At 35.6% G+C, this 13,042-nt stretch overlaps 1 protein-coding gene across 1 annotated transcript; it reads right to left on the reverse strand.

The window, feature by feature from the left end:
• Positions 1-2,173: 2,173 nt before the first annotated feature.
• LOC138334768 (zwei Ig domain protein zig-4-like) lies at positions 2,174-6,890 on the reverse strand. The gene is made up of 9 exons (XM_069283486.1): positions 6,745-6,890; positions 6,403-6,492; positions 5,414-5,453; positions 5,019-5,179; positions 4,369-4,567; positions 4,095-4,151; positions 3,716-3,876; positions 3,357-3,473; positions 2,174-3,088 (listed from the first exon to the last, which is right to left on the reverse strand). Exons 2-9 carry the CDS (start codon positions 6,478-6,480, stop codon positions 3,080-3,082), a joined length of 822 nt encoding a protein of 273 aa, XP_069139587.1. The 5' UTR covers positions 6,481-6,492; positions 6,745-6,890; the 3' UTR covers positions 2,174-3,079.
• Between the last annotated feature and the right edge of the window lie 6,152 nt (positions 6,891-13,042).

Below are 13,042 nucleotides of genomic sequence, written 5' to 3' on the forward strand. Positions count from 1 at the left end.
CTTACGCTGGTGCCCTGTGTGAGCCTTTGTCTTTCTTTTGTATATTTCACATCGAGAAGCCAAGGCACATGTACATTAATCTATTGTTTCTGATAATTATGTTATGATGTTCTATGGAAAAAAACGGTTCGTGAACGGATGTGTGAGTATTTAATAAAATATTGGCATGACGCTGCGGTAACATAATGGTGAGAGTGGCAAGTACTATCATATAACTTTATATGTGGATATGAACGATAGGAAAATTCTACCCGACGGTCATAAAATCTTGTAAAAACCGAACCTATGAAAGATAAATTTTCGGCGTTTCTCGACGCTCTATTGCTCTTTCGACAAAAATGATTGCAAGTCAATATATCACGCAATTTTCATGTATGGAAAATACATAAAAATTGCATGATATTTTCAACATAAATGCTGTTGTTTACATCGTTAAGTAAAACCAGACTAGTTTCTGTAGGTAGGAGAGAAAATAAATAGCAATATATTATACTAGTAAATATCTCTCGGCTGGTGTAACGGTCAAACCGTTCGCCGTTCACATAGCCGGGGAACACCTACTCGATCACGTGGGTTTTCACCGGGCACTCCGGTATCCTCCCAAACGGAGACCCCTCGCGTGCTTACATCTAGGCCATTGAAATTGATTAGCATAGGTTGTATAACTTGTTTCACAAAATCGATGTAAAATAACAGAGAAAAAAAATAAATAAAAAAAGCCTCTCCCGTATCAATAAAATGAAATTTGCTACAAGAATGTATATCAGGTAATGCATATGGTATTCTTCCCAAAATGTTTTGCAGGTTCATGCATCCAAGATGACCGACACAGTCTCATTGGAAGATCCTATTTCATCTATAGACATTTTTATGTTGATAGATTTGAATCATGATTCGGTTTTAGTGATTGGTCTAAGTGACAAGATTTTGGTATTTCCATTTCATATACTGCAATCTAGTTCACTTTACTTCTTGTATAGATAACAACAATGAATTGTGTACGGTTATTTATATCTGCGCGGTATCAGGTAAACGTCATGTAATTTCATATTGCTGATCTCTGACCAGGCGTGTTCTTGCTGACGTCAAAGGATGTATGGTTTTCAGACCTTCTGTCATTTAGCAAACCATGTCCTTATATATTACTGTCTTATGATTATCTATCATCTTGCTTGAATGCATCAATACTTTGTCAATTGTCACTGACGTTTCATGGAGCCTATATAGATTGGAGTGGATGGATCTCCATCATGGTCTCTCCAATTTATTTTATTTATTGGATGTTTGTTTTACGGAAGTTATGAAAAATACGTCCTTGGCTGTTGATAGGACGTTATTTAATCAAACAAATATCACAATCGTTCAAAGAAACGTTCAGTGGTCCAAGTATTTTTTTCTCACTGATAGATTTGATGGGTTGGTTAATTATATTAACATCCTGTTAACATCTATGGTCATTTCAGCACGCCCGCCTTTCTTCACAGTGTGTACTTTGTCCATGGATACTATTGCTGACTGCGGTGATCATAGTTTCAGGGCTGATCAATATTATTTACAGGGTGTCCCATAATTCATGTTACACTTTCAAAATGTTCTTACTTTTGACATACATGGCCAACAAAAATAAATTTTGGTATATGCAATCAATACATTTGTTTTAATGAAGAATACTAGTGTTCAAAGTCGGCTCAAATATCAAGGATAACGTTGTTGTGACTACATGTATTGTGAAAATCATTGCTAAGAATATCTAGATATTTTTGTTAATCTACTTTTATTCAATTTATGGAATTGTTTATTGCGGACTTTTTGTAAATGAAATCCTGGTACTTTACATTCTGTAATTAATTATACATTAAACTTTGAAGTGTAACATAATGTATGGGACAGCCTATATGTTGTGTTTTTCAAGAATGATACGAAAACATTGCGTTTATGAAAATAAAAAGTTACACGGTAGTTAATGGGATAAATAAGATTTAAAACTCAGTACATTATTTATATGATCACTTGCATTAACGCATCACTAGATGCCAATAGGACAAAATTTCCAAACAAGTGTTTGACGTCACGAAATAGTTTTAGTTTATTGCCTGAAATGAATGCAGACAATACTAGCTTTGCTCGTAAAACTGCACGCATAATGGTAAAACAAGAAATGAGTCGAGACAAGTTTAGTAAATTGAAACATTTATTTACACATAACTTGATAAACAGTCAATAACTTGAGCATTTACTGGAATTTGAAACACAATAAATTAAATATTTATCTTAATAAATAAATAAATTCATTTGTACAAGAAATGGCACAAAACAATGTGAGCACGATTAGACTTGTAGATATGATATGTCTCACTTTCATGATAATGATTAAATAAAGGGGTCAACGCGTTCCGGCCCCGTTTGATCCCTGCCCCTCCCAACGTCCCTTTGGATTTCCACACGTTTGGCCCCAATGTCAAGCACATAACCTAGGAGGATTATCTATCATCGGCATCAACTATAGCCTTCGGTAAACTCTTGATCTAAAGGATAGTTTCTCGTGAAAGTGTTGGTGTGATCCCCCAATACACCACCACCCTTCGGACTTTCTTGATCCCTGTAAGACGGAGACAAAAGATTCCTCGCCGACATCTGGAATTCTTGTTCAAATATTTAATGAGACGCACACACAAACTTGCTTGCAATGATCCATGACATACAATGATTTGATGGGAATGCGAATGAGTTAATAAAACACAGAATACAAACAATTCATTGCACATTTTCCAAAATAAAACAAAAATGCCTTTGATTCAATGTTGTGTCTAGGAGTTCTTCACTCCTTCATGGCTGTGACTAGATCAGCATTGTTAAGTTCAAAATATCAACTTGCGTATCTCATTGTAACCTCGTGTAGTTAATCTCCATGGCACCTTGTTGGTTTTGAAATAGTATGTCAGTGACACAACGTTAACGAATGCACATCACAGTAAGAGAGAGACAGCTCGTCGCCAAGGTAACCACGTGCAGTAGGAACAATATTACCGCCATCGCGCAGTCATACACGTACAGTATCGATTAGGGGTGAAGGTTTCGCTCATTTTGTCTGTGGAAGAAAAAAATAATATTGGGTCAAGAAACAGCAAAAGAATTGAGCCTGAAATCGGGTAATTATTTAACCGAAACAGTATTGTTGTGAGTTTTAAAAATAAATTTGTCTTATATATCAATGATTATATCCACTGATGTAAGAATTAGCTATTACATTGTGTTTAAGTAAATCTTTGGTGTATTGCTTTAATTACCTTTATCAAGAAATAAAATTAGCATTGTTGGAGATTTCATTTGAATCTATATGAAGTATGGATACCTACCGGATATACAAATGTCGTTTTCATATCTGTTCCGGCTTCATTTTCGGTTACACAAGTAAACACTCCCATATGCCTCCATTGGACGTCTCGGATAAGGAGATCGCCATTTGATAAAAGCTATCAAAAAATAATTAATAAGTTTTAGTATGACATCAATGCGAAATTTCTTTACGTAGTAACGCATTCGCAACGTGTTAAAAAAAGGTGATTGTAAATCCAAGCATAATTTTATCAGAAAATTAAGTCTAGCTATTTCGTTCTTTCTGTAGCATTAAAAAAATGGTAGATTACTGTAAAAGTACAACTATAAATCTTGGGTAGATTTTACAATGATTTGGATTTTGGATGTTAATATTTACCTCATATCCGGGATCATCTTCCGTGATTATCTTCCGTTTTGGCGTCTTCCACGTGATTTTTGGGGACGGATAGCCTTCCGCTCTACAGAACAATTGAATTGTAGCCCCGCTTTTCTCTATTCTGTTACTCGTCCATAGGTATATACGTGCTGGCATGTTCTCTGTTAGCAATACAATAATAACGTTATGGTAGGTAATATTTCATAATTCATTGTTGTTTATTTTGCTCACAAATTATGATGGGAAATATCATGTATTTTCCACAACAAACAGTTTAGTTTAACTTTCCTTTTTTCGCGGTTAATACATATATTAATGTTATAATAACAAGACATCAATTGGAAATATGAACAAGTGTCAGATATCTTATGTTTCTTACCTGTTAAAGTTCTTTTCATTAGACAGCTGGTGTCTTCTTCGTCATCAAACATTCTATCTGCAAGAGGGAGACAAAACAAAAATCATCAATTGTTTTCAAGTTGAACTCAAATTTCATCGGTATTCATTTACGAACACAAATCTGATGCAATAACGTTGATAGCGTTAGGCTTATTGCTTAAGACCGTGATGCAATGCAGCGTAATGGCTGTCAATCGACGCCTCCGGGACACCCGATTAGTACATACAAATAAACGGCCCCCTCGGCTACCTACCTACTGTGAGAGATGTAGTACTTGTTATCCTTTTCGTGGGCGTATCTGCCACGCATGTGTAGTCGCCTTCCATATCAGGTGTAATACAATCAAGGTACAACACGGCTTTGGTAAAACTTCTTCTCAAAAGCGGTCGTCCGTTTTTATCGACGACATCTTCGTAAAACGCTTCATCGTTCGTGTTGGAAAGCATGTCACCCTACAATGATTATAGATAAAAACAATGGTCAGTTTTCATGCTTATCACGCCTCACCATGTAATAGTATACACCTCAAGCGTGATCTTTTGACATTTTAAGGACATTTATCAAGGCTATGTCCGGTCAGTTTCCGGTCAAATGGATAGTAATTGTTTGTTCCAGATAAAGCTTATAGACTGAATAAAAATGATTGGCGTTATCATAATTAATCGTTTGTTTTTAACGAAATGTAATTTTTCAGAGGCTATATATCACATCGGGCGCAAAATTGTATGAAATATATTTATATAAAGAAATAAAAGGCAGGAAAAGAACTAGATCAAAATAGTTTTTAAAAAAATCCTAAAAAAATATTTTTGTTTTTCACACGACAGGATTTATTGCAAAAAAAAGATCAACATCGGTATATATTATATGAACCAATGGAATAATAGAAAGATAGATGTTTACCTGTTCTATTCTATGCTGTCCATTCTTGACCCAGTGTACGGTAGGGGGTGGGGTACCACCAACACTACATGTTAGCTTTGCAAATCTGTCTAGTGTGACCGTCTCACGTGGTAAATCACCATTCTTCTTGAAGAATAATAGATCCGTTCCTATTTTCCGTGCTGGAAAAATAATGCGGAACTATTATAACAATGAATTATAAAATATGTATAATATATATCGACCAATTAACAGTTGCAATTTGATTGTTTTTCTTTTACACATATGATCAAAATAGTTATCGTTTGTTATTTCCTTTTTAAAATTTGTTTTCATTATCCTAATTTGATTCCATAAACACAATTTAGCAAGCTATTTTCACTTTAATTTCGTTAAAGTTAATTTGTCTAACTTACATGATGGTCTCTTTGAAATTCCGTAAGGAGTTCGTGCTTCCTGTAATGGAAAAAGACATATGTAGGCATCATACCAATATATCGCTTTCAAATTACTTTAAAATGCGATTTACGATCTTCAACAATATCAAATGACTTGTATATCATTTAAATAAAACGTTCATTAATTGGATAATAAATGATCTAACTATTGCGTCATTTTGGGTTTTGGCTGTGCGCCAAATCATTCAGGTTTCCTCCTGTGACCCAAATAGTTTGGCACAATGCCAAGTAGGGCAGTGTGGCAATGTTCCATATACTGCTCGCCGCCTTTATGAATGGAAGTGTATTACAACTCTGCATTACTACGTGGAATGTGAGCCCTGCGGCTACAAGGTATGCGTCACTTATGAACAGAGGAGTGTCGCTGTGGGTGACCCCGAACAAGTACAACTCCAAAGATCTACACGTGGTATTTAGCCATAGTAATACATAAACCATTCATAAAGATTTCTCATCCGGGGCAATGTATCGCCATTATCACAAATTGATTTTCAGGATTTGAATATTTATAAAAAAAGCAGCCCTAAAAAATATGGGAATTTTATAAAACTAAGTTAAAATTCTTTCAGAATTACTTTCAATTAATTTTTTTTTAATAATCACCAAGATCTGTTTTTACCGAAGTTATAATTAATCAAACAGCTATTCGGTATTTATATAATTATTAGAAGTAAGCCTAACATCTGAAAACCCAATTATTAAAACGAAGTTAAAGCATTCAGAGAAAAAAAAATAAAATGAAAATAAATAAAGTTGTTTTTTCCCACTCTAATACATGATTAAAAATGAAGCCTTGTCATTTTTTTGAAACTATAACTAGATTAAAGTGTATAAATATGTAAACTTTAAATTATTTTGTTGAATGTTCCAGGAGCGCAATTAACTAATGGAAATTTCTAGAAAATTCTTTGCTGAAAGTAAGATGGTGTTACTACGGTTTTACTTACTAGATATCTTCCCGCTGTGAGAGACAAACACAGAAATAGGGAGACGAGATATCCCAAAAACGTTACAGTGCTGCCCATTCCTTGAATGATCTGAAACAATAAAATACAGAAAACATTGAAACATGACTTTAAAAGAAAGAAATATTAATTAATTCCAGATAAATACTCATTTTCAATCAAGCTTTATAATTTCCTACCATGAAAACAATTATTCATTAAATATCGGTGTCCTTAATCAATCATTTATATCCGTGCAATCAATTCCTTAATGCAAATAACTGGCATATGTTTCGATACGTTCATCGTATTAATGATATAATGCTAATATTTCAAAAATCTTACCTTTCAATTGCAAAGTCCTCAAAATATATAAAAATAATATACTAAATAATCCAAGTTGCTTTAAGGTAGCTGTTAGTTGTTGCCGTAATCAAACACTTTATGTATTTCACTTCGCACGCGATCTGTCCTAACCGTTATGTCCATTTAGTCTTCCTCTGTCCATATATATACCTTGTGATGACGTCAACCTGAGGGGAGGCGGCCTGTCATTCGCTACTGTATATACATGGGTGTATTCTACGTTACTATAGGCCGCGCCCCTTGGTGCTCACGATCAATAGCAAGACTTTGTGTCTGGACATTGAGAGTTACTACAGGATAGGCGAATTTGAGCTCAGACGTAGCTGTAGAGAACTGCTTTTCTCTGAATTAAACTGAAATACGTTGTGAAGGCAATTTTTAGGTAAAAGTGTTTTGCAACCGTTTCCACACAGGAAAATGGATTGCCAAGAATACTTTCAACTACTATGAATGGTTTTAATGGATTTAGAATAAGTACATTATCGTTGTGGTTGACCATTAATGGAACTACGTGCACATCTACATGTCCTTTACACCTTCCTAATGTTATGTAGTTTTACGGAGAATTTGAGTATCCTTTTTCTCGTAATTTTTATTTCTGCGTTAATAAGAAGCTCTTTTTACATTTGTAAAAACCAGAATTATAATAATTTTCCAGTCTTAGCACGTCTTGTATCTATGACATCAGACTGACAACGTGACAAAAGTCATGTCATTCTATGTATTATTTTATATAATAATAAAATTCTAATTGTTCACTTAGGTTAAATTAAATTTAAGGGATATGACAACTTTACTACGTTCTACAATTTCTTATTTACATTGATAAGAAAGTCATGTAAAGCAAATATTATTTATTTTCATCCTTAAAATAATGTGATATTATGTATCAGAAGATGATAATTTGTAGCATGATAATACATTTTCTTCATTAATGATATTTATTACAAGATATTGTTATTAGTCAGTGATAATGCATACAGTTAAACGCACCCGACTTGTAATTTGGAAAGTATTTGACACTGAATTGCCATACTTGCAAACTCGTGGCAATGATATTTTATTTGCAATGCTAACAATTAAGGATTTATAAGTCATCTACGTCCATTCTTACAATTAAGGAGATGGATTGATTTCTCTAGCAGCAATTATAAGTCGGTAGATTATGACGAAGCGAAGATTACTATTGTGTGAAAATCGCAACATTTTCTTGTGTATAAGGTTTAAGAATGAACACCATTCACAATGCCGAAGGCGATCTTTTTTCTCATTGATTACGTCAAATCTATTTTTATCTCGATAGAGACGTTAAGCATGGTAATTCCACGATAATAGGGTGTTAGATGGCCGGGGGCACGATAGTTGCGATAGTACTACGTCGGACCGGCCCATTCATGAGTTACTAATGTGAAGAGTATCTGAGACTTCCGCGTCTGTTGGTAAAGGCGAGGTCATTCAGGTCACGATTTCACCATTCATGCGAAATCAACTCCACCAGCAGAGACTGTGTCACTGGACTATATTGTATTATATAACTTTCCTTTCATATTCTTTACATATGATATTCTTTATGTTTTTATGAATGAATGAATATATTATAAGAAAGGAAAAATACGAGTACTGTTAATGTCATTACTCACAACAGTATCCTACAATAAAAAATCCAATATTTAACAATTGTCATATACATCACGTAACGCGAAAGTGTATTACATGTTATTTAGAAACGATACCGAATTAGCTTGATTAGTATGCTTGACTAACAATATAATTTGATAATCTAACAACAAATATGGAAATATAAAATAAATATAATTAAGAGAAATGAGAGAGTTATCAGACAACTGTTCCCGATCACAGACGCCAGATATTGGTTGAAAATAGAATTGTCTGTAGCTGTTACTCACATTCAAAAATGACTAGCTAAATCACATGGTTAGTGATATTTTTGACTTATTGAAAAAGCCGTGATTACATCTTATCTAATATTGGCAAATAGATAGAGAAGGGAATACTCCACAAATATAATAAATGGAATCAAACTTTACGTAATGAAATTCAAGAAAAAAACACCAAATTGTTAAATTTGTTTGTTTGATTATTTTAACGTCCTATTAACAGCCAGGGTCATGTAAGGACGGTCTCCCATGTATGCAGTGTGTAGCGTGTGACTGCGGTATGTTCGTGTTGTGTCTTCTTGTATAGTGGAACTCGTGTTGTGTCTTCTTGTATAGTGGAACTATTGTCCTTTTTATAGTGCTATATCACTAAAGCATGCCGCCGAAGACACCAAGGCGCAATACACCCCACCCGTTCACATTATAATGACAACGGGCAAACCAGTCGTCCCACTCCTGGTATACTGAGCGTTAAGCAGGAGCAGAAACTACAATTTTTATAGACTTTGGAGTGTCTCGGGCAGGGGACAGAACCCAGAGCCTTTTTTACAGGGGCGAACGCTCAACTCAAGGCCAAAAGTGAGGCGGTGCCAAGGGAGGCAATAGGAAAGATTAAGTTAGTTGGAAAGAAGAGAAAAGATAAGATCCTAAATTTAGTCGCCTTGTTAAATTTGAAATCATGTGAGCGTTAAATGTAATCGACGTCCTTTTTGTGATAGAATTAAATAAGATAAAAGGCAAATGGATATATCCATCGTATAAACGCTAGACATGGTAATACCTTTTTTTTTATTAATTAACGTCTTATTAACAGCCAAGGTCATGTAAGGACGACCTCTCATGCATGCATGTGAAGAGTCTATGTAGTGCGTGATGTGTGTTTTCGGAGACTGCGGTATAATCGTGTTGATGTCTTCTTGTATGGTGGAACTCTTGTCCTTTCACTGGAGCATGCCATCGAAGACACAGAGCAACACACCCATTCGGTCACATTATACTGACAACATTCGAACAAGTCGTCCTACTCCCTGTATGCTGAGCGCTAAGCAGGACAAAAACGACCACTTCTATCGACTTTGGTGTGTCTTGGCCAGGGGACAGAACCTAGAGCCTACCTCACAGGAACGAACGCTCAACCGAAAGCCAAAAGTGAGGCGGTGTCAAAGGAGACCTTAGGAAGCAGAAAGATAAAAAGGAAGAAGAGAAACGATAATTTCCTTAATTTAGTCGCCTTTTACGATCAATGCAAAAAGGACAGCAGGTACAATTCTAACGCCCTAGCTGAAGGGTAAAATATCAACTGCACTCGAACTTCAAATACTTTTTTAATCTTTGAACCTGATAATGTGATAAGCGGATTCGCCCATTCTACCACGTTTCATTGAAAAAATGGCCGAAATCAGAAATATGGAACTGAACACTGATCTGTCATGCGTTTTTGTAGTTGACAATAGCAGGGCATACTGCTATCATTGCAGCATCATTTAATCAGCTTACAGAGAAACAAAAACGTCTTCACACAAACGCCTTCGATTATAACTAGTTTATGTTAATCCATGGTAAACGTGCGACATGTCGCATAACTATACGCGACTCATCGAAATGCGTGTACTTTCCCAATCATTGCATTATCGGTAATATATTTGCAAAATATGGCAATTATGGTAAACCAAATAGAACTTGATGATATGACACCCGACACACACTTCATAAACGCAACATACCGCATACATGGGAGGCCGTGCTTACATGACCCTGGCTGTTAATAGGACGTTAATTAATCAAACAAACAGCTCTAAATATACACGCTTATATATGTTTGACTATCTTAATTTTGCACTTAAAATGTAATGAATGCAAATCAATTTTGTGCGGAAATGCAACAAAATAGTTTAGGGGATTATCTATTATCTTTATGCACTTGCGGATTCAGAAATAGCATTACTGTTGATTTAGACTCTAACATATTGCTATTTCTCGTTGTTTGTGTGATTAATCAACGTCCTATTAACAGCCAGGGTCATTTAAGGACGGCCTCTTATATGTATTGTGTGTTGCGTGTCTGAAGTGCGTTTTTGTGTGGGCGTATTGAAGAAGTATAACGGAACTTCTAAATATATTGGCACATGCAATCGGCTTTTTTCCTTCTTATATAAAAATCAGCGACCGAATCGTTACAAAACACGGCCATGGCATTCTATGCTATAAGTTGTAAGAAGCACTACATTACAAATCATGTAAATATAGCAAAATGTGCATTTTCTATGGGAACCATTACATAAAACTTGTCCTGATGATTTTCAAATGCGACATTTTGTCTCGAAGAAATATCTCCAACGAATCACAGACACTTAAACTCACAAATTAAAAAATATGTTGTATTGTTTGTTTGTTTGTTTGATAAAATTTACTTCCTATTAACAACCCGGGCCATGTATGGAAGACCTCCCATGTGCGGTGTGTAGCGTCTATGTAGTGCGTGATGTGTGCTTTGGAAGACTGCGGTATACAGGTGGTGTTATTTATCAACAGTTTTAAATGAATATTGGGATTAAAGAGATATTGAGAAACCAAAAATTCATTATGAAGTCCAAACGTGTGGTCGACGCCTGTAGATAGGAGGGTAAAATTGTATCTGCTGCCCCTATTGCATTGAACCGTAAAAGGCGAGTATGTTCTTATTGTTTCCATTTCTTTTACGGTCATACAACAGAGACAGCAGGCATTTAACTAATTGCACACATGGCAGACCGTCCGCTATCACAATGAGTCACCATACTACCATATGGTAGTCTCCTAAAAACACTACGCTGTTCACGCACACAACACACCTCAACAACATGAGACCCAGGCCGCCTTTAAATGACCCTCGCTGTCAGTAGGACGTTACACACACAACACACCTGAACCACGTGAGACCGTCTTTAAATGACCCTGGTTGTTAGTAGGACGTTACACACACAACACACCTGAGCCACGTGAGACCGCCTTTAAATGACCCTGGTTGTTAGTAGGACGTTTCACACACAACACACCTGAACCACGTGAGACCACCTTTAAATGACCCTGGTTGTTAGTAGGACGTTACACACACAACACACCTGAGCCACGTGAGACCGCCTTTAAATGACCCTGGTTGTTAGTAGGACGTTTCACACACAACACACCTGAACCACGTGAGACCACCTTTAAATGACTCTGGTTGTTAGTAGGACGTTAACCAACCAATCAACTGGTTACAACGGATTTTTGTTTGAATAATTGCATATTGTACCTGACAAGTGTTACGCATTGGACTGGAAACTGAATTTCAAACAAACAGTAATCTCGACAAAATCTATAAGGAGTCCCAATCTACTCAGTATTTCTCCCATAGATCTTCAGTCTTCAGAAACTCTGATTCGTGATTGAAGATGTACTCACAATGAGTTCCCTTACTTATTCAGCTTGGTTATAGCCATCAGAGCATTGAATACAGATTGATCCTAGAGTTAAGAGCGATTTTATTATACATTAATGTAGTAATGAAACGGTGAAAGGTTAAGAGAAAAGTACATACCAAAATACTATCACAAAAATCATAGTGTTATCAAAATGAAAGGCCTATTTACTATAATAAATAACTCTTTTGACAAACATATGTAAGTTTGTGGAAAAAAAATTGATTGAGCATGTACATCACTAATGCATACATGTATTGTAATGCCCTGTCATGCTATGTGCCCTTTATACCTGAATGTCTATATTATGTATAGTGACCTCCTATTACATACTTTTATGTCTGAGAATGGAACAAAATCTGAAATCTGAATGAAATGAGCCATAGTAAAAGTTATTATCCCTGGAAACATTGACCGGAACTACCTGTACATGACGTCGTCCTTCATACTGACCTTGTGGCCGCGAGGTGTGTAAATGACAATAGCTGTGGTAAAACACAATGCTATACACGGTGACCCCGATTTCTGGACAAATTGACATAACTCTGTATAGTATCTACTACCGAGACCACAAGTCAATCAAATCTTAGGACACGACGTCGGCAGCATGCTAGCTCCTATCGTTCTTATTCATATATACGTATCCAAAGTATTTTTTAATTGGTATATAAACCTTTTTTGGCGTGTCAACTAAAATCATTTTCCCTTTTCGTATATTTTCAAAGGCTTTATTTTTATGTATGTTTGTAGACGATCAAAACTGCTTGGAGTCCTAAACCAACAACTAGTTATTTTGAAGTCACATAAATCTAATCAGAAACGTTTTTTTCTTTAATACATTGACGACGGTTAGGTGGTTGATTAAACTTACGTTCAGTCAGGGTCATTTTAATATGTTCATGTAATTTTAACTCACCTTACACACTACAGGAAGGGAAC

Source organism: Argopecten irradians, chromosome 11 (genome assembly GCF_041381155.1).
Source record: "Argopecten irradians isolate NY chromosome 11, Ai_NY, whole genome shotgun sequence".
Lineage (NCBI taxonomy): Eukaryota > Metazoa > Mollusca > Bivalvia > Pectinida > Pectinidae > Argopecten > Argopecten irradians.